The 21,772-nt window shown below is 48.0% G+C and overlaps 2 protein-coding genes and 1 long non-coding RNA gene across 3 annotated transcripts; 1 reads left to right on the forward strand and 2 right to left on the reverse strand.

The window, feature by feature from the left end:
• On the reverse strand, positions 1-5,153 carry RBM15B (RNA binding motif protein 15B). Its single transcript, XM_026106622.2, has one exon. It carries the CDS (start codon positions 4,982-4,984, stop codon positions 2,255-2,257), a length of 2,730 nt encoding a protein of 909 aa, XP_025962407.2. The 5' UTR covers positions 4,985-5,153; the 3' UTR covers positions 1-2,254.
• A 222-nt stretch (positions 5,154-5,375) lies between these two features.
• MANF (mesencephalic astrocyte derived neurotrophic factor) lies at positions 5,376-10,384 on the reverse strand. The gene is made up of 4 exons (XM_026106620.2): positions 10,201-10,384; positions 7,701-7,828; positions 6,730-6,871; positions 5,376-5,623 (listed from the first exon to the last, which is right to left on the reverse strand). The coding sequence occupies exons 1-4, from the start codon at positions 10,286-10,288 to the stop codon at positions 5,439-5,441; spliced, it is 543 nt and encodes a 180-aa protein (XP_025962405.1). The 5' UTR covers positions 10,289-10,384; the 3' UTR covers positions 5,376-5,438.
• On the forward strand, positions 5,623-21,663 carry LOC112986995 (uncharacterized). Its single transcript, XR_010391180.1, has 4 exons — positions 5,623-6,372; positions 11,654-11,742; positions 18,863-18,946; positions 19,666-21,663. It is a non-coding gene; the product is annotated as an uncharacterized LOC112986995 (long non-coding RNA).
• The last annotated feature ends 109 nt before the right edge of the window (positions 21,664-21,772 follow it).

The raw sequence follows: 21,772 nt of genomic DNA on the forward strand, positions 1-21,772 counted from the left end.
TCTGGCCATAAGGGGTATTTAATAGCACTTGGTTTCAGATAACACTTAACGGTTACAATCGTTGACATTTGGCACTGGCTACATTACAACAGCATCGGGGACTCGGTCACGAGGGTCGAAGTCAGCGCCCCGTAACCGTGCTCAAACCGGGGCAGGCCAGCTACCCTACGACCTGCGGCCATGGCGTGGCGAAGGGCCCTGCTGCCCGGCGCAGCGCTAGCAGAGCCGGAGCCCGGCTGCTAGGAGCGGCCGCGGGGCACCTCCGCTCGCGCGGCGCGAGGCAGCTTCCCCGGCGCGCTGCGCTGAAACAGCCCTGCCGCTTGCAGCGGGCAAGCCGGGGCCCGAGGCACCGCACCGCGTGCACGCGCCGGGGACAAAACCCTCCGTGGCCTTGTCGCTGTGCTCGGGCCCTTACGGACAGAATTACATTTTCTGGGGTACAGAAGATGCATCATCAAGTGAAACACTAACCCCCCCCCCCCCCATGATCACACTAACGCATTAGATTTACTTTTAATATAATCACAGTATTAAATGTTTAAAAAAAAAAAAAAACAACCCATACGTGTTGATATCAATACATTATTAAATTAAGCAACCGCTCACACATCATCAGCTGATGATGTCCCTACTGTGAAAATGCAGGGTTAAAAAATAAAAAAAATAAGAACCAAAGCATCATTAGACTGAGTTACGCTCCCTGCTATGCGGGTGTTGATACCAATCATACCTGAGAGCACAGGTTTAAAAGGGCCTTTGGCAGCTTTCAGCGAGTGAGGCTGCTCGGTCATAGAAACCGGTGCAAGAGAAACTCTTGCTCTCACAGGCTGTTTTTTTTTCCACTCACTTGCCACCAAAACAAAACAAACAAAAAACCCCCCTGCAAATTTAAAGAAACTTTAAAATTTAGTGTTTTTAATCCCAAACACTTTTCTGTAAGCTTCCTAAAAATCTACAGGAATTGTTTAAAAAAGAAAATCTCCAAACTAAACAGTGTGGATTTTTAACTCAAATTTGAAATCGTTACCACATCCTTAAGTTACTGAGACCTCAGAGTGCAAATGTCCTGGCTTCCCTCTTAAACAACCGGCTCACAAAATACCACAGAGAGCAAAGGTGAAGGAACCATCCCATTTTTAAATTTCAATTTTTGATCTCCAGTAAGAGCATCAGGGTTTTCTACAGTCACAGGCAAGTTACTTGTGTTAACATACCATATTTTCAGACAGCCAGACATTTTTATCTCTTTTTATAAGCCTGCAAACAAAGTTTTAACTTTAGCAACAAGATTTTTGCAGTTCATCTTTCAGTAAAGGATTGCAGATAGTGCAACACGATCGACTATTCAAAGGGCACCTACAGTTCACAGAAAAGTTTGTGCCCTTTATTTGCCTGTCTACAACTAATACAGGCCCAAGAGGGTTCTCCCTACAATTTTTTTTTCTCCTGCTTGATTTTTTTTTTCCTTTACAAAGACCAGGAATGTCAAGCCTCTTTTTTTTTCTTTTTAACCCAGGAACAACCGTCTAAGTGAGACATGCACTGGGTGCTCTCAAACCACACAGAAATGAAAACAGTTGACTACTCAGTAGGGAACTTTTTTCTTCCAAGGATTAGCTACAATTTTTTTGTCAACGGTGTACAAAACCCACTGCTGTTCTTGATCAGGATTTGCTTCCTTGGTAGCTGGCTTCCTTGGAAGCTTCTGTCCTCAAATAGAGAACTAATAGGAATGCATAGAGACTCTTAATTTGTGAAAATAAAAAAGCAAACAGGACAAAAAATACGGGACCAACCTTTCAGTCTCTCACACATGATAAAGAAGAACCGCCCCCCCCTCGCCCTCTCACCTTGCAGGCCACAGGAGACTGAGGAGGTGTGGGAGGCCGGGGTCTGAGAAACTGAAACGGGTTGGCACCATCACCTTTCAGCTCTCGATAGCACAGGGAACCAGCCCTTACTGGGCCGTAAGAACTAGGATACCGCACAAGTTTAGAAATCCATCAGTGAACAAGGCTTTACTGACAACTTTTCATACAGTTAAAAAATAAAAATACAGAACACAGCGGACAGTGTCACATATTAAAAACGAATAAAATGGGCTCTATTTAAATGGTATTAAAATTAATTAGGAACTAAAAATCTTACCATTTTGGCCGAGGTGTTTTGAGCCTCCACCAAAATGATCGGCCTTAAAAACAACTGGGTTGAGTGACACACAAAGAAAACATGGAAATTGAAAAGACAGTGTGGGCTAGGCAGTGTCTTTGACTATAACTATCACCATATGTTCTTCTTCTAACTTCCCCAATGTCCTTAGTGCTGACTGGAGGTACTGCTGAGAGAATTCACAAGGAGGGAATGCATAAAGCATGCCTGTGCTGTCTCTGCCCTTCGCCCCTCCCACGGGCAGGCTGATAACCCCAGCAGCCTGCTTCTGTTTCAAGTAGGAGACCAGATTCCTGAGAAGCCGTCGCTGCAAGCCAGGCTCTACAACAGGGAGGGTCCCCTCAGCCCCTGCCCCTCCCGGGGCGGATTGGGTAGCCAGTAGCACAGCGTAGCCATTGGGGCTGCCTTGTTTGATACGGCGAGTCACTTCATCCAGCTTGGGCTGGTCGAGCCGAAGTCTCTGAGCAATTTTGAGCTGCGTTAGCTTCCCGCCGGATGAATGGTCTTTAAGGAGTCCGTTGATGACGCCTAGGTCTCCCTCCAGGATGTGCATAGACGTAGGGAAGCAGCTGTTTTTTAGCACAAGCAGCCCATTCCAAGCAAGCTGCAGTGTCTGGGCATATTCTGATAAATTCTTTAACTTTTTGGTCTCAGATTTTGGCTCCTCGTGAGTTTTTGATTCCGATTCGCCAGTTCGATGATTGCGTTCGCTGTCCCTTTTTTTAGGCTGGGGAGCATCGGATGCTTCGCGATGGGGTTTCTCCTCAGTCGCGTGACGATTGTTCTGAAGGGAGTTACTCTGCTCCTTCTCAGCTCCAGACTCTGTAGTGTGATTCTCTTTGCGAACCCTGTCGGGGCTGCGGTCTAAAGCTGGCCCACTGGCCTTTGTCCTGCTTCTGTCCTCGTAAGGCGAGTGAGTAGTCCTCCCACGATCGCTGGAAAGACTCCGGCGTTTCCGCCTTTCTTCCCACGGTTTGGGCACGTTGCGATCGCTGTCGCTGCCCCAGCGCTCTCCGCTCCGGCTACGCACCGACCGGCTGTAGCTTTCCAAGTTGTTTCGGCGTTCAGCGTTTTTGGCAGGGCTGGCCCAGTCTGCCTCTGCAAAGCTCCTGTCTCTGTCCGAGTACAGGAGGTGTGGAGGAGTCCTATCGCGCACCCTCAAGTCTTGCTCTAGGCTTCGGTGTCTGCTGTACCCATCAGCGAGCAGCTCGTAGTGCACGGGCAGAGGTGCGGGCTGGTACTGCTGCGGGTATCTCGTCTCTTCGGCTTTGGCAAAATCCACTCGAAGTCTCCTCTCCGGTCCACCCAAAGGAAAGCCCCTCATCTGCGCACAGGCAGCCTGGGCAGCATCCAAGCTTTCGTACTGGATATAAGCAAAGCTGTCTCCCTTCACATAGTCAATAGTCCTGATGCTGCCAAAGCGGTCAAACTCCCTAGCGAGGGCAGCCAAGGAAGTACTCGGACCAAGACCACCCACCCACAGCCTGGTAGTAGGGTTGGCTTTGCCGTAGCCAATTTTGATAGGGTTCCTGCCAACCACGCGGCCTGACATAGCGACCTTGGCCCGATGCGCCATGTCCAAGTTTTGGAACTTAAGGAAAGCGTAAGCCCCACCTTGGCCCCGGGCAGGGCGCTTGATCACCACTTCTTCGATGATGCCGTACTTCTCAAAGGCGCGTCTCAGCTCCACCTCCGAGACGTTGTGGTCCAAGTTGCCGATGAAGAGGTTCCGAGTAGCTCTCTGGTCGTCCTCCGGCATCAGGTCTTCCTCAGCCACGATGGGGTAAGTGTAGGGTCGGCCGCGCTCGTCGTACAGCCCGTAGTAATCCAGAGCCCTCTCCCGCTCCCGGGAGAGTCCAATGGCAGCGGCTTCCAAAGCAAAGGCGGCGGCCGCAGCGTGAGCATGTCTCGGCCGCGGCTCCCGCAGCAAGGGGCTGGTGACAGGAGAGAGCGACCTCTGTTTGTACTGGTAGGTGCTGTGGATAGGCGGCAGGTAGCCCAGCGGCTCCGGGGAGGGCGCGGGGGGCGGCGTGCGGCTCCTCCGGCCCCCGCGCAGATACACCGGCTCCACCTTGAGGGGCCGATCGTAGAGGAGCAGCTGCCGAGCCCGGGCATGCCGGCGGGCGTCACGGGCGTCCCCGGGGTGTCGGAAGTTGACGTAGGCGACGCGGCCGAGCTCGGGCGTGTGGGAGAGTTTGACACTGATGTCCCCGGCGCCCCCCCCCGCGAAGCGCTGGAAGAGGCGGAACAGGCCGTCCTCTAGCAGCTGGTCGGGCAGGGCCGCGCTCAGCCCGCTCACCAGCAGCGTCTTGTACTCACAGGAGCCGGGCGGCTCCCCGGCCAGGCCCGCCGAGCCCCCCAGCGGCGCCAGCAGCAGCGAGGGCGCGGCGCCCGGCGGCGGCCCGGCCAGCAGCAGCGAGGGGGCCACCACGGCGCCCGGCAGGGCCTTGGCCTTGGGCACGCCGAGCGCCCGGGACGACGACGACGACGAGGAGGACGACGAGGGGGCGGCCTGGCTGCCGCCGCGGGCGCCCGAGGCCGAGCCGCTCCCCGCCGGGCGGTGGTTGGAGTCGCCGCCGCCGCCGCCGGCGCGCTCATCGCCGCGGTGGCTGCGGGAGCTGGAGCCGCCGCCACCGCCGCCGCCGCCGCTGCCGGGCGTGGACTTGTCCCGGCTGCTGCGGGAGGCGCCCGAGCTCCGGTGCGGGCCGCGCCGGCTGCTGCTCTCGCGCTCGCGCTCCCGGGGCCGCTTGGCGGCGGCGGCGCGGCCTCCCCCGGCCCCCGACGGGCTGGAGTCCCGTTCGCTGCCCCGCTTCATGGCGCCGGGGCCCGCGGCTCAGGAGACGCCTCCGGCGGCCGCCGCCATCTTGGACAAAAGGGAACGAAGGCGGCTCCGGCCGCCGCGCCGCGCGGGCTCTACGTCATCGCCCCGCGCCCCGCCGCATGGCGGCGTCAGGAGCGCAATAGCTCCCGCACGGCGACGTGACGCAGGCGAGCCGCCAGCCGCAGGGGCCGCCGGCCGCACGTGACGCCGCGGCGCCAATCAGGAGGCGGACCCGCCCCGGCCGCGCTGGGGAGGGGGCGCGCTCGCGCGCGGGGATGGGGGCGGGGGGGAGGTGGGCGCCGCGCAGAGCGGAGCCGGCGGCGGGCGAGGGGCGGGGCGCGGCGCGACGCGAGGCGCCGCAATCACGTCACACGGCACGCGTCGGCCCGGTACAGCCGTTGCACTTTAATGAAGGTCCCGTACAGCGCGCGCCGCCCCCGCGCCCCCCTCAGAGGTCGGCGCGGGCGCCGGCGGCCCGCGGCGCGTACTTGGGCATCAGTTCGTGGATCCTGCGGATGAAGTCGGACTTCTCGGCGCAGCCCTTGCACGTCTCGCCCCAGTCGTCGAGGATCCGCCGCAGCTCCTTGACGCGCAGCTTGCGCAGGTCCGCGGTGCTCAGGTCGATCTGCTTGTCTGCGGGGAGAGCGGGGCCGCCGTCAGCGGGGCCGCCCCGGTGAGCAGCGCGGCCGCGCAGGCCCCGCGCAGCGCCACGGCGGCGGGGGAAGCGGCGCCCGGCTCCCGCAGGGGGGAAGGAAGGATGGACTCTGGCACCAGGTAGCATGTTTTGTTTTGTAATTTTTTTAAAAACCAAAATTCATCATTAGCAACCAAACTTTTTGGCTTCAGGTTAGATGCAGGAGGCCTACAAGAAACTCGAAATCCCCACTGTTAATACTACGGGAAATGCTTTAATTCCCTCTTCCACTGGAAAAAAAAGAGAAGGCAGCAGAGAGACTTCAGAGCAAAGATAAACAAGTGACAACAACAAAGAGCTGATTAGGAAGCACCAGGACATCTAATACAGTAAGAGAGAACTATAAAGACCCATGAGCCGAGGGGTGTCTCCTGGGAATACAAGGGTAGAGATACAGGGAAGCAGGCAGAAGTATTTCCAAGACTTTTCTTCAAATTATGTCTTTTAAGGAAAAGAATATATCATCCAGGAACAAAAGAGTTCAAGAAAGCTGGCAAGAAACATACTGCTGAATGTTGTGGACAGACACCAGAGGAGGCAAGAAAGAAAGGGCTTATCAACCAGCGACCTGGCAACCACGAGCGCGGCTGTGCTGGGGAGCTTCGTGAAGGGCCTGCGCCCCAGTTATAACAGACACCATCCCAAGCCGTAGCAACGCACCTGGCTGCTCTCCAGGACAAGCTGCTAAGTAAGTTATTCCAGACCGAGATTTGAGCGCAGTACTGCTGATGCCTGGGAGTTACTTACGTCAAAACAGATCTGTGGTTCTTTGTAAGCTAAAAAGGCTTAGTATCAAACAATCTTACCTGGGCATCTCATTAAAGCTCTCTAGGATGCTCATGTAAGAGAACAACTCAGCTTGTGCAACTAATTATGCCAGCGATCTCATTACAGAATTTGAAAGCAAGCAGTTCTAGCACCTTTCAAAATAAGGCAACTCAAGGCTAATTTACAATGTGTAAGCCGGAGTCCTGCACGCTGCTTTACGCCAAATGACCCACACCCCAGAAAAGCATGGGCATTTCCCTTTCTGCTGGCAACTCACCGTATTTTAGTTCACAGATCTGACTGTCTTTCTTCTTAAGTTTCTCGCAGATCTTTTCCACAGGGATGTGATGACTCATGGGTTTTGAGACCTCGTTAATGATTTTGGTAGCTGCATCACTTGTGGCCCCAACATAATAGCACTAGAGAGAAGAAAAGAGCAAGGGGGAGATGCATGGGAGAAAAATGCTTCTAAAAGGAGGGTTTTCTAGCCATCTTCTCTCCTTGCATGGTTTGTGCAGCTGGATGTTTTGTGTTACAGAACCTTTCCAAGTGACTGCTACAGACAGGCAAGAGAAAGCCTAACTCTAAACCCAAAGTAATGAGCAAAGACATTTCCTATTACACTGCTTCATGGTTGTCAAGGCTGTTAGTTTTTTTTAAATTGAATTGGAAACAAGACAGAGATTTCATTAAGGGTCTTCATTCAAGAAGAACTTTCTGAAGCATTTCCCCCTCTGCATTTCTGATGGAGTCCCTCTGCAGCTCTCTTCTTAGGAAGCATTCAGGACCTTTTCCCTGGGGCTCTTCATTGAGGATTATCATCCATTTTTAATTAGTTCAGTTAAGTTTTCCTTTATTTAGTTTTTTCACCTAAACAGCATAAATATCTTTGCAGCTAATATAGCATCCCAAATACCATCTAAGGCACAGGGAAGTCCTACAGAAAATAAAGCTTTGAAATTCCCAGAGCTTCAGTAACAGGGAAAAATAAGATCAGCTTAAAAAGACATCTGTTGACAGTCCCCCACACACACACTTTTTTTTTTTTTTTTTTTTTTTAAAGAAGTGAAGCAGTCATAATTCTCAAATCTCTTATTACAATACACTACCAGTTGTGGCTACATAGCTAGGAAGAACAGCCTCCGGGAAGCTATATCATACATACACAGAAAGACTTGTTTCCCCTCATTTGCCAAACATTTTACAACTTATTGCCTCAAGAGGCAAGTATGATTTACTGCTACTTACCAGCCGGTTCTCTTTGCCTTTTGCCTCTTTGCAGGACTTCAAGAGCTCCTTTTCAATACTGGCAGGTGTGAACTCAACATCATTGTCCTTTAGACTCTGGTAGAACCTTCCCAGAAAGGTAACACACACTAGAAGGGAAGATGGATGGAGTTATCTGCAACTGCACACCAATCTAGGGGCAGCTCATAGGGAAACAGAACAGAGGCTTTGGAGAGAAGAACTTCTAGCAGCTGTATGTGTCAAGTCACTGATTGCTAGTATTTCAGTATGTCTTTCTGAGCACACATGAATAAGCAATGCCCCCTGGTATTTTTGGTGGGCTTTTGACGATCTGATGAACCAGATCCACGTAAGCATCCAGTGGCTTCCATACATTGCACTAAGAGCACAGCAGGATTCAGCTGGGGGATACAACACAAGACTGCCAGGGCAAAAATATAAACTTAAAGTCTTATTCTTGTTGCTTTTGGAAGCATCTCAACAGACCATAGGCTTCAGAAATGGTTCTGATCCAGGAACAACTGCCTCTATGCACATAATCACATTACACACTCCATGTACATTGTTTTTAGTAATAAGACATCACTGATTATCAAGTTGATTCAGTCCATACATAAGATCTTTTTCTCTTGGAAATAAGACTTATGTGATCACATGCTCTGTCCATTTGGCATGTTTCTCCCTCTGCTCAGCCCTAAGAGCTTCTGAACTAGTTTCAAACAAATTGAAAGAGAAGGAAGAGTCTTAAAGATAGTGAAATTCCTACAAGTCACCAGCAGCTGAGGACACCTCACAGTCCCTATCTGTGGGAAGGGCACACAGAACATGGTCATTACTTTCCCTGTGGCAGCAGTCAGTCAACATATACTCCAAACTAAGCACAGCACAACTGTTGCTGGGGAGGACGGGAGATGGCGAGTTACTTCGATCCTCCAGTTACTGTGCATCTGATCTGTGCAACAGGGCAAGGATGAGACGCTGCAACTTTGCAGCGTGTCAGATTTCACTCACTCCGCTGCTCACACAACTTGCCTGTGAACAGCAGCATCAGCTGGATCAAGAAGCCCAATGGCCTGTGGCCCAATTCCTCCAAATCCTATAAGTTTTCACTACTTCCAGGTGTTCGACAAGTCCCTGCCTCTGAGAGAGGGGTACAAGTCATGTTTTTCATATGCTTGGTTTACCCCACCAGGAAGGAGTCAGCTAATGATGTTGTCATTAGCAACTTGTATCCAACTCCAAACTCAAGGCATGGCACAGGAAAAGCTGGAGAATACAGGAGATCCAGTAAGACCATCTTGAAACCTAGTAGAAACTTACTCTCATTGCATTACAACTAGAAGTAATTACAGGCTGGACCATTTAGGAAAACATTTTTTGTATGCATACAACACCATCATTTACCTCACATTAGTTTGTCCCCAGTCACAGACACACACTGATGTCCACTGTGCACTGTTTGGAAGTGAAAACCTTTGGAAAAAATAAAGATGCTGCAGGCAGTGGTACCGATGACTAGATTACAGTTGAAACAAGTCTCCAACCCAGTGCTGGGATAGCAGCTGAAAGAGTTTTAATTTACTATGTTCCCTCCCCCTCCTTTGGTTTTACTGTTTCTCTCCCCACAAAAAGGAGGAAGGGGTGAGCATTAGCACCACAAAATCCCAATCAGTGGCTATATCCCCACCTCAGGCTGTTCTTGTTTCATCTGGACAATCTGCGCCGCTCCGTGACACAAGAGCAGATTAGTTTGCCATGCTGTCCAACAGCTTCCACCCGCAAAACTTTTGCTTTTAAGTGGTACACAAAGAGCCCGGTCTGATTTAGATCAGCCCAGCGCTGTTTGGGATCTGCCTTGTAGCTTTGCGTTGTTTAAGAGAGGATGCCCAGCGCTCAGGTCACTGGGTAGAGCCAAGGAAGCAGTGTGCAGTGATGAGTGAGGGCGTGAATCCAGGTGAGTAAGTGCCCAGGCTCACTTCCTCCTGTCCGCCGCCTCCCGGGACGGCTGCGGGGGACACGGTCACCCACCTTGGAGGGAGGCCCAGGGCAGCGGCCCCCGCACACCGGGTGCCTCGAGCTGCGGGACGGCGGCCGCTCCCGTCGCCGCTCCCCGGGGAGCCGGTCTCCTTTCAGCCGCGAAGCTCGGCACCGCCGCCGAGCCATGCGAGCACCGGCTCTCGCTCTCCGGAGGCGCAGGCGGCACTAGACGCCCCGGGCCGGGACTCCGAGGAGCGGGGCGCTTCCTCCGCGCTCCGGGCCCCCCGGCTCCCGCCGCGGCCCGAGGCCTGGGCGGACTTCAGGGAGTACTGCCCCAGCAGCAACCGCCCCTGGGCGGCCGTTCCCGGCCCCGCCGCTGCCGCCCCCCGCCGCCGGCGGGGCGGGCCGGCCCCACCCCGGCCCCTCACCCGGGCGGGCCGGGCCGGGCGGCGGCACGGAGCCGAGCGCCGGAGGCCGCCAGCCCGGCCCGCACCCCCCTCCGGCCCGGCGCAGCCCCACTCACCCTCGCACTCGCCGTCGCGCAGGGCCCGGCTGCCGGCCGGCAGCAGGAGTAGGGCCAGCGCCGCCCAGAGCCCGTGGGCCGCCTGCATCCCGCCTCGCTCGGCAGCCCGCGCGCACTGCGCCCGCCGCACCGGCAGCGGCGCCCCGCCCCTCGCCGGCTTCCCCCGGGCGCTGCCGCCCCATTGGTCCGCTCCCCGCCCGGCTTCCACGCTGCCTCCTCCCATTGGCCACTCTGCGGCCTCCACGGGAGAGTTGGCGGCCGCCGATTGGGGAAGACGGCCGGACGCCGGCAGACGGAGGATTTCCCCGCCTCCTTTGGCCGCCATTTTTGTTAAGGGAAAAACGTCCTCGTGTGCCTCGGCCCACTTCTTGCGGGCGCCATTTTCTAAAGGGGCAAATTCTCACACCTGGGACTCGGCAGCCGTGAGGCGGGGGGCGGCGGCGGCCCGGCCCGGCCTCGGCTCCGCTACCGAGCGGTGCCGCCCAGAGGCAGGGCTGAGCAGTACCTGCGGGCTGCGTCCAGCCGAAGGGGACAGTCCTGGGCGTCTCTCCATCGGCTAGCTGGGCCGCTGGGGCGGCAGGATGGCTGCTGAGGTAGGGCTGCCCGGTGGCCTGCGGGTGATGCCGCGTTTGGTGCCACCGGGTGCCTCAGGCCTGTCGGGGTCCTGGTTTTCTGGCTCCTTGGGGGCTGCGGGAAGCGTGAGCCCGGGGAAGGGAGCTCAGCTGGGCGGAGGAAGAGCCACCTGGGTGGGCAGCCATTAGGCAGGGCGCTGCCTCCTGTAAGGGGCAGTGGAGCTGGTCCCTGGGGGCCAGCACTCTGCTCCAGCCTTCGTTCAAACACTCTTTGTGGGTGGTGGGTTTTGGTTGTGCCTATACACACCGCAAATTATAAAGCCTAAATCCGCAGTGGGACGCTTGACAGCTGAGCAGCCGGCTTAAAAATCAGTGGGAAACTAATACAAGCGTAATCCATTTCTGGCTTTTTTGGGGGTGTTTTTGCAGAACCATGGGGCAAATGACAATCTTCTGAATTCCTGCTTATTATCACGGTCACCATGCCCATAACTATTTTTTCTCAAAGTCCTGCAATGAGGGCCATTTGTTCAAGGCAGTTCCTAGTCTCTGACTCTACGTATATACAATTTAAATCCTTCTGAAGTTGTAGGCTAGTTGCTACCAGTTGGTAGCACAGGGTAAGGAGTAGAGACTAATCACTTGTTTCTTATCTTGCGGAGCTATGTGTGTAAGTGTACACGTCATAGGAGATCATTCTGCAAAAGAAGGTAGAGGCGAAGTCATGTCCCTGTGCTACAGCGAAGGGTTATGCCTTAGCTTGGTGTGGTTCTCTTGGCACAGGAAGGCTAATGGAGCTGCCTAGTTGTGCCTGCCCCAGACAAAACCACGGTATGAGATTTGGAAAAATATTCAGGATCTAAGTTTGAATTTTCATGCAGGTCATCAACTGAATGTTCTAAGCCTGACTAGACGAGAGAGGCAGGATGGGGAAGAGGAACAGCCTGGTTCAGCTCAGGTCACATAGCAGGTGAGTAGTAATATGGATGCTGTGTCTTACCACTGTGAATACATTGCATGTGTTTATTGACTAGAAAAGGTGGATTTTCACCTTTCTAGATCATGTTTCTACTCAAAATGTATGTGTTATGATTAGTGATGGTATCACTGTCTTGTTTTTTAAATCAGTCCACAATGTTTGTTTATTTATTTATAGTTTATTTTCCCATGCTCCAGGGGCTGTCCTTTTGGATTGTCTTCCTTTTTCGCTCTACTTCCTTTTGATCCACAATTATGTTTCTAGTAGTCTGTCACCCCCCCACCCACCAGCCACTGTCTTTCTCTGGAGTGTTAGGGATTTGTCACAGCTGCAGCCAGGGTGCTGGACAGCTTGTGCTTATCCTCAGTACTGTTGGAACATTCTGACTGTTACTAGTCTAAGTTGGATGCGTGTTGAAAAAAGCAATTGTTTTTTCAATATAATTTTGTGTTATTGGGGACTTTCCACTAGCTGTGATTTTTTACAGCTAATAGACACTGGCCTTGCAATCACTGGCAGCTGGGTTAGGGCTGGAGCCTTTGGAATAAGCCACTGGTGACTTTCAGTCAGTTTTTCTGCAAGCTTATAGAGCTAGTTATGATGATAGCTTGGAGTGCCACAATTATGGATGCACAGTGTTAGTTGTCTGCTCGGAATATAGTGTCATCTGTGACTCTGTTTTGCTCTGATGGAGCAACTAATCTTGGAAACTGTTTCCAGTCACATGAAGGACAAGAATGTGCTCCAGAGTAGCTAGCATGGATTCTTGAAGGGGAAATCACACTTAACTAACCTGATAGCCAGCCTTCTGTGATGGAATGACTACTGGGTAGATGAGGGGAGAGCAGTGGACGTTGTCTACCTTGACTTCAGGAAGGCTTTTGACACTGTCTCCCATAACATCCTCATAGGCAAGCTGAGGAAGTGCAGGCTAGATGAGTGGATGCTGAGGTAGACTGAGAACTGGCTGAACGGCAGAGCTCAGAGGGCTGTGATCAGTGGCACCAAGTCTAGTTGGAAGCATGTAGCTAGTGGTGTCCCCCAGGGGTCAATACTGGGTCCAGTCCTGTTCAACTTTTTTTATTAATGACCAGGATGAAGGGACCGAGCGCACCCTCAGCAAGTTTGCTGATGACACAGAAGTGGGAGGAGTGGGTGGTGCATCAGATGGTGCTGCCATTCAGAGGGACCTCGGCAGGCTGCAGAGATGGGCAGAGGGGAACCTCATCAAGTTCAATACAGGGAAGTGCTGAGGAGGAGTAAGGCCATGCAGCAGTACAGGCTGGGGGCTGACCTGCTGGAAAGCAGCCCTGCAGCGAAGGACCTGGGAGTCCTGGAGGACAAGCTGACCATGAGCCAGCAACGTGTCCCTTGTGGCCAAGAAGGCCAATGGCCTCCTGGGGTACATTAGGAAGAGCATTGCCAGCAGGTCGAGGGAGGTGACCCTTCCCCTCTACTCAGCCTTGGTGAGGCTGCATCTGGAGTGCTGGGTCCAGTTTGGGGCTCCCCAGTACAAGAGAGATCTGGAGCAAGTCCAGCAAAGGGCCACTAAGATGATGATGATGATGATGACTGGAGCATCTCATGTATGAGGAAAGGCTGAGAGAGCTGGGCCTGTTCAGCCTGGAGAAGACTAAGGGGGGAATCTTATCAGTGTGTATAAATATCTGGAGAGAGGGTGTCCAGAGCATGGGGCCAGACTCTTTTCAGTGGCGCCCAGCAACAGGACGAGAGGCCCTGGGCACAAACTGAAACACAAGGAGTTCTGTCTGAACAGAAGGAAAAGCTTTTTGACTGTGAGGGTGACTGAGCACTGGAACAAGTTGCTCGGAGAGGGTGTGGACTCTCTGTCCTTGGAGGTATTCAAAAGCCATCTGGATAAGGTCCTGGGTGGCTTGCCTGAGGAGGGGGTTTGGACTAGATGATCTCCAGAGGTCCCTTCCAACCCCAACCATTTTGGGATTCTATGTGCTGCAGGCCATATCGCAGCGGTTTTACAGTGGATGTTAGGAGTGATGTGCATCATCCCATTGTATCTGGTCAGGTATGAATGAGGGAAGGGTGCGTAGGTTGATAATATGTTAGTATAACATCCCTTTTCAGTTTTGCATGCAGAAAAGGGTGATGGTTAGAGAGAGAGAGAGCCTACTAGAGAAGAGGAAGTTGATTCCAGCATTTAAATGATCTGCTTTCCCCATCATGTGATAACTGCAAAGATTGAGACTGAAGTTGTTTCATGCAAAACCAGGCAAGTTCTATAGTTGAAAATGATCAACTTGAGGGGAAAACCGAAGGGGAACCAAGTAGCTCTAAATATGCATGTGTGATTTTGGTGGGCATTAATAGTACAAAGGGAAGTGAGCTCGGTAGGACTAATAAGGGAGCTGGAATATGATCAGCTCTTAAATACTGGTTTTAGAAGTTTTGGCTTAGGAAGCAGAAGGGGTCAATCACTATAGTCTAACAACGGTAAGTAGGAAGCTATAGGTGGTTGCCTGCTAGGGGCAAACAGGAGAGTTCCTGGGAATAGTAAAATGGTGGAGATTGGAATTTTTAGTGTTGCTAGGAGGTTTTAGTTACATAAATGGTGGAAGCTGAGTTTTTGTGGTTGAGGCTACTACCTGGGCTAGACCTTTGCTGGTTTTGTAGTCTGAGAAGGCAGATCTGTGTACGGGTATCAGAGTGGGTGAAAGGAGCTGATTTTCAGTTGGTTGGTCTGCGAGGGCAAGGAAAATAGTATGCTGCTCTCTAAGCAGAGTAGAGCAGAAAGCAGGTTAGTTTTCCGAAAATGTAATCCAGTACTGCTGCGAAAGACAGTTGAATAGAAACTGAAATATAGTGGAAGGATAAAGTCATGGGGTGTAACTATGATCTGCTGAGCAAAATCAGAGGTCTGGTATTAGTCACTTTCTTTCATTGTGCTCACTCTTGGTCCCCCTGTATTCATTCATAGAAGAGTCCAGGCGTAAATAGTAGCAGAATCATAGAAACTCAAGATAAATTTGTAAAGGAATGATGTAGTAGGATAGCACAAGGAAGGAGGAGAGTGATTTCTAAGTCAGAGGAGAAAAGGGACATTTCCTGGAAATAACTGAGTGGAAAAAGTAGAGGAGACCTGAGAAGTTCTGCTCTGAGACCAGACAGGCATGCCTAGGCAAATGATAATTTTCCTGTAGGAGAGTTTGTTTAGCCTAGTCTAAAAATCCAGTTAAGTCTGAAATAATATTAGAAGTGAGTGTAATTACAAATTTTGTCTGTTACTTTTGTCTGGATGGTTAAGAGAGTTTAGTGATGGCTTGATGTGAAGTGGAATTTTATTTGTTGTCATAGGTAGACACCTGAGATGGAGGAGGCAGTGTTTATGTTTATACCATGGAAACTTGCTGCAAAAGCTGTAGATCTAGAAATACCACTTGCCTTTATGGAAGGACCATCATAGTGTTCTGTGGCTTGTCACGTTGCCTCTTAGGTAAAGAAGTCAAAGAGATGGAAGAAGGGTTATAGGGAAAATTGTAAGGTAAAATACCTTCATTTAATTATCTATCGTTCTGGTGTACCTGTTCTTCGTATGTGTTAGTTTAGTTGTCATTGTAAATAGTCTAATACAAAAGATTCTTCTCAGTGGAATCCAGTGCTAGGACAAGAGGCAATGGCCACAAATTGAAATATAAGAAATTCTGTTTAAACATCAGCAAAGAAAAAACTTTTTTACTATGAAGGTGATAGAACACTGGAACAGGCTGCCCGGAGAGGTTGTGGCATCTCCATCCTTGCAGTTCCTCAAAACCCACTGGATGTGGTTCTGAGAAATGGGCTCTAACTGACCCTGCTTTGAGCAGGGGTGGGGGTTGGCCCAGACAATCTCTAGAGGTCCCTGTCAACATCATTGATTCTGGGACAAGGGTCCAGTTTTGGAGAACAGTTGTTAAGGTGTATTACGGTGGAGTTGTAGTTGTTCTGTATTAGGGGGTGTTGCATCTTGAAAGCCTGGCTGTGATGAGGTGATCCCTAAGGGATAACCTGTACGGAGTTTTGACAAGGCTGTGAAATGGACCTGCTGGTTTTGTAGGAAGGCAGTATCATGCAACTAGTTAAAACCCACATATGGGTGTCAGTGCTCTCCTTTCTTGGACTTGCTGGATCTTTGTAGGTTTAGGTGCAGGGTAACTGTGGAGTCATTCTATATGAGCCGAGACGGTTGTTGATAGTAGTGAGACTTTGAGTCCTTTAACTGCAGGAGCAATACTAATATTTGTTATATGAGATGCATCCTCATACAAACACAATGTGCCAGTTGAAGATGCTGTATTTCTAAAAGGCATAGGCATCTGGATCAGCTGATTAATTTTTTAGATATTCCACATAGGCTTACAAAATGTTGGGAAAAGGATGTCTCATTAATTCTTGTAAATATTATTCCAAAATTGGCTTTAATTTCTGTAGGGTAGATGATAGTAAAGCCTGTGAAAAGGTGGAATCAGTGTGTGAATCCTGTCATACCAGTACGGAGAATGCTGGTAGGTGGGACCTTGTGGAGCTGGGCTCTGGTGTAGGATGTATCAGCCAGAGCGCTGTCCAGCAAGGAGTTTGCTAGCACAGTGCCAGTTAATTCATCTATAGTAATAGATGGAAAATGAAATGAAGAGCTCATAGTATGCCTGCATTTCATTACCTACCCTTTGTGACAGTACAATGAAACTGTTTAAAAACTTTTATGCTAGTATTAAAAAAAATGATATACATAATAGCTAAGGTAAAGTAAGCTTGTGTATTTATGTCTGTACAAATGGTAAATGTGTGACTGGAGGCTCGGAATCTAGCAGAAATTATAGCTTGGACTGTTCTCATAAATTCAAAGGATTCTTTTTTTTTTTTTTTTTTCTTTTCCTAAACCTACATTGTAGGTTACAGTATGGGCGATAATGCCAAATCTGAGTAAGAATGTACTTATTTATGTCTGAAGAATTAATGTAGGTTTGATATAGAATATGAGCCCCTCCTCCAGCTAGGTCAAAGATAGTGTTTAGGTTATGATCACTTAATGGTGTTGTGGTTCTTGTGATAAGAATGAGGAATGAGAGGAGCAGGAGGACAGCAGTGATTAAACAGATCATGGATAAAGGTGTGTGTGAGACAGCAGGATGGGTTACATTAATGGATATAGTGATAAAGGTAATCTTAAAGGTTTAGATTAAATTTTAAGGTTGATAATATTCCTGTTTAAGGATAAGGGGTACATAATTTGGTCAAGTGGGGACCCTGTATGGGTTAAACTGCCAGCTAGTGGGAGACAGTTCATCAGGTGCTTGTGCCAGTTCCAGATAATGCCAGAAGGAGGAAAAAAAGGGTCAGACTCCTCAAAACGTATGTTGTTTATGCAAAGAAATGCTGTATGGGGTGTGTGTGTGTGTGTGTCAGTCAGTGTCAGTTACAGGAGATGCAAGGCAGTTGCTGAACTCACCAAAGATTACAGGTATCAGCATTAAAAAAAAAAAAAAAGAGGGTACAAAGTCGTGAGCAGCAACAGTTGCATTATAGATTAGTCATTACTTAATGCCTTAACTCACTGTGAATGAAGAAGCTGAGCTTTGTGACAACAGTTTCTGCTCAGGCACTAAAAATCAACTGTAGGGTACCTGCAAGTCTAGTTTTTTGATAAGAGTCTGTGAATAGAGGCAGTTGCAGGTAAGATGGCTGCGGCTTTATGGATTAGGGTGTAGTCCTTTTTAGAGGTTTCATTTCTCCTCATATCAGCTTTGTAATGTAATTTGTATCAAGTTGCACAACTCAGAAATACATATATTGAAACTGTGTTGAAGGTTTATATTTAGATATGAATGGGGAAGACAAGAAGTATTTGGATACGGTATTTAGATGCAGTTCTAAAGAACTGAGACCCATTTGACTAGTCTGGCCTTAGATTAAATGAAGTATTTGACTTGCACCAAAATGATACAGGTAATTGTTCTTTTGGTTTTAACAGAAGCTAAAAGATTTTTAGCTCTTGCTTGAGGCTTGGAAGGCTTCATACATCTTTTTGTTATGCTATATTTTTTTTCATCTCCTGTGCTTCGTTAATAAATGCTTTTTTTTAGCTGAATAAAAAATCATTTAACTGAGAAGGAAGACGCTCAAAATGGTCTGATTTATACAGACATTTTCCAGATGTCAGCTGAATGCTTTTTCATTAAGCTGCATTTTGCTGTTCTAGCTGAACTTTCCTAGTTTGTTAGGAAATCTTGTTACAGTTTACCTCATATTTTTATGCATTTATGGGGTATATAGTTAATGGAGAGGGTGATTGGCATTGTATGTACACACCCCAGGGCCAGCTTAAAATAGACTCTTACTCTATTTTACTGCTAAATGTCTTTTAAGATTAGTGTCCTATACCTTTTTGTTCATTTGTCAAGACAGGATGGGAGAAATGGGTTATGTTTTCTATGTCCTGCACCTTGACCTGATTTATTAGTGCTAATGGAAGAAGATGGACATCTTTTGAGATTAATCACATGTAACAGTAACTACAGCTGTTAATTCCAAAAATCCTATTTTCCTACATGTCTTAATTACTGTTCTTTCACATCTCTTCTGTTAAAATGATAGGTATTTAAATACTTAATTGAGAATGAAATGAAGCCACTACCAGTGTCTTGCTATTGCAGTACAAAAATGAAAATACCTGTCACTCATTGAGTAGCAATCAAAGCTGAGGTAGATATCGGAGCACTAATTATTTATTTAGTTCATATTTGAAAGTACTGCCTCAGAAGTGTGTATTAAAGCTTGTGAAAGACAAGCAGGTGTCTCAGGCCGTTGCATGTGTCATGAAACTCTCCCTAGCTGACCAGACTAGCTGATGAATATACCTGATGCTTGCTCTAAGAAGTTGAAATATTGAATAAAATAGTGCACTGTCAGTTTGAGACCAACTTGGAAACTGTTCCCTTGCCACACGTAACAGACTTAAGGTCTTCTCCGTTGCCCCGCTGTCTTTCTCACTCGCACAAAACTGCCAAGCGATGGCTGTTTCCCTGATGCATGCTAGGTGCTCCTTTGATGTAACCCGCAAGGATAAAAGTTGTGCTGCTTCTCTTTTTGACACCCACAGATCTTGTGAAGATCTGAAGCAGCCTGAGGACGACCCTGTCAGAAGGACTGCAATGACCATACAGCTGTACAGTTTTAATATCAGGTATTAATCTTTAATTCCACATCACAGCAGTCGAGTGAATGGGTAAGGGAAAGAAACCCAAAACAAACGGCAGATATTTACATCTAAAATTCACACCACTTATTTGTTGGTTCTGGAAACATGCTATCACAATATATACAATGAAGTACCTTTAGGACACTTGTACAAATTATTTTCTCCTTTTAAATTTGATTTCCATTATAGATAAGATAGCTTTTTTGATTTTATTTTAAACATGAATACACAAAAGAGAAGTGGTTAGAGGTTTTTGCCTTTTTTAAATAAGCACAGAATGCCAGAGGTTAAAAACACATTTACAGGGCAGAATACCAGTCAGACATCACAATCTATACATTTTTTGCTCAATTTCCTGTACAAATACACAGCATTCAAATGGGGGTATTTACAAAGAAGTATGATCAGAGAAAATTTTAAATATCGCCTAATTTGTTTCCCAAAGGCTCTTGCTCTCTCCAGCCTCCCCAGTTTTGGCTGATTCTCCCACAGAAGGGATATGCTATATCCCTTACTTACCTAAAAAGGGCAAGTAAGCTAAAGGGGAAATGAAGGAGGGGGAAAAAAAAAAAACTTAGTCTTGCATACAGCAATAAAACCAAAGCTTTCTTCCCAACCATTGAGAAAAAAATGTATAGGTTTCAGTGATATTTTTCAAATTACTTTTCTTCTATTACTGTAGCTCCTTCTCGTTTTTATTTCAGATGGGGCCAGCAGGTACATTGAGGATGGAGAGGCTTGTAGCAGAATTCCACTGATTTTCTTGGGAATACACATTAGTTATACAGAAACCCAAGGCAAGTACTTCTGATTCAAACGTAATACATGAGTATAGAATGACCACGTCCCCTTCTAAACCATCCTGTTACTATGGTTATACAATGAATCCTCACATCCTGAGGGGCAAGCGAAACAAGTGCTATTCTTTCCACCTGCCACAGGACTGAGTTTGATGTTGGAGTTTCATATGCTATAAGCCAACCCACCCTGCAGAGAAGTGTTAGTTCCACATCCATGAAATCTTAATCTTTTTAGGAGTAATCTCTCTGTCTTTTGCCCCCTTGAAGTTAAGCACTGAAAAAGGAGACAAAATGCATGGCAGGTATTGGGCTTAATTTCTATTACTGGTCCAAAGTTGCTCAAATTTTCTAAGTTCAGTAAGTGAATCTGTCCTTCTCTGTGTGGACCTGCCATAAACTGGGTATTTGTGTACATTATTTGATCTTCAAACCCTTAAAAAAGATGCAGTAACATCACACACCCCAAAATGGACACACTGCTGTTCTGCAGTCTCTCTAATCAGAGTGGGATGATATGTTTTTTTAAGAGATTGTTTAGCCCAGTTAGTAGGTTTTCCAACTGACTGGGACTTAGTCCTATGTTAACTGCATACTTGTTTTTACAAAGCTTTATTTGCAAGACCTACCGTTTTTGCTTTGAGGAAGCTCAGTAAATCACTACATTTACTCCTTTTTAATCTTCCTACCAAAAACAGGGACAGGGGACATGGAATTGAATACTTGGTTCTCTTAAAATTTCCCTTGAAGAATCTCAGTCAGATTGGAGAACAGCATATGTGAAAATAATTCATTCATTTCTAAGAAATTATCCTGACTTCACTGAAAACATAGTTTTCATACATTTGATCTATACCAGGGATCCAACTTTGTTCATTAATATTTAGGACTGTCCTAGCATTGGAAAACCCTCCTTCCTGTTAGAGATGAAATGTCCACCGTAGGCCAGGTTTTAATAGCATTGTCTCAATTGTGAAGGATATAGTAATTACAAGCAGCCTGCGTTAGTGACAAAGTAGAGGAAGCAAGAGAGACTTTGTTCCAGCCAAACAGGCCATTTAAGAAACAAAAGCAAAACTGTATTACTTTCACATGGGCTAGAATTTGAGAAACAAAAGATATGAATCCTCTTAAAATCCCTTTCATACAAGAGCTGACCGAGTCCAGACTTCATGCAGACAGACCATCTTCAGGAGAGTTCAGAAGCAATGTACTCTGCCCAGTCATGTTATTTAGAGGTAGTGCTAAAGGTGACCTGTAAAAGATTTGTAATATCCTTTTTTGCTTCTTTACGCAAAGCATAGTATATTTGTAGCATTATGGTTGTAGGATGAGAAGCTGAGTGGTTAGGGCAAAAACTGCCTCTGAGCATTGAGTGCTATACCTGTTTCTGACACTTAATTTGTATGATGGAGGAAATCTCTTATTTGAATGTGCTTCAGAGTTTTCAATGATAAGAAAGTGTGGTCTCTCTCTTACCATCCTCTGGGGTGTGCTTTGCAATCTGCAGATGAAAAGGGTTATGAGGAAGGCTAAAAGGTGTATAGGTGTGGTGAGGGGAAGGGGTATTCCTTGTTTATCTAAGAAATATTAAATATTTGATACTTTCTCCCTCCTTTTGACTAAAAGCTTCTTGAAAAAAATGAAAATGGGAATAAAAGATTTCTTAAGAGTACTTTTAAGAGAACAGGTGTTGACTCTATTACCACAGAATTTTTTCCTGGTTTGTTATGTGTTAAACTAAACAAATATTGATTAAAAGGCTTTTTTTTTTTGCATTCATAGACTAATACTGCCTCCATCTCTGCAATAGTTCTGTTTCTTGTTTTCTCTAACATCACACTTGCACTAAATTCTTCAACCCTTCATAGAATCTGGCAATAAAGAAAAAAAACTGTATTGCAACATTTTCTGTGTGTGTGTGTGTGAATCAACCTCCCAGAAGAGCGAAATAGAAGCTTTAAAGCTTCTTTATACATTCTAAAGAAGCAAAAGAGGAAACAACTATTTCTTC

This window comes from Dromaius novaehollandiae, chromosome 12 (genome assembly GCF_036370855.1).
Source record: "Dromaius novaehollandiae isolate bDroNov1 chromosome 12, bDroNov1.hap1, whole genome shotgun sequence".
Lineage (NCBI taxonomy): Eukaryota > Metazoa > Chordata > Aves > Casuariiformes > Dromaiidae > Dromaius > Dromaius novaehollandiae.

Coding starts and splice junctions, on each gene's coding strand:
- RBM15B (XM_026106622.2), bottom strand. CDS start 4,984: ATGAAGCGGGGCAGCGAACGGGACTCCAGCCCGTCGGGGGCCGGGGGA.
- MANF (XM_026106620.2), bottom strand. CDS start 10,288: ATGCAGGCGGCCCACGGGCTCTGGGCGGCGCTGGCCCTACTCCTGCTG. Junction 6,872..7,700: donor AAGGCAAAGAGAACCGGCTG/GTAAGTAGCAGT, acceptor TCTTCTCTCTAG/TGCTATTATGTTGGGGCCAC. Junction 5,624..6,729: donor GATCTGTGAACTAAAATACG/GTGAGTTGCCAG, acceptor CTCTCCCCGCAG/ACAAGCAGATCGACCTGAGC.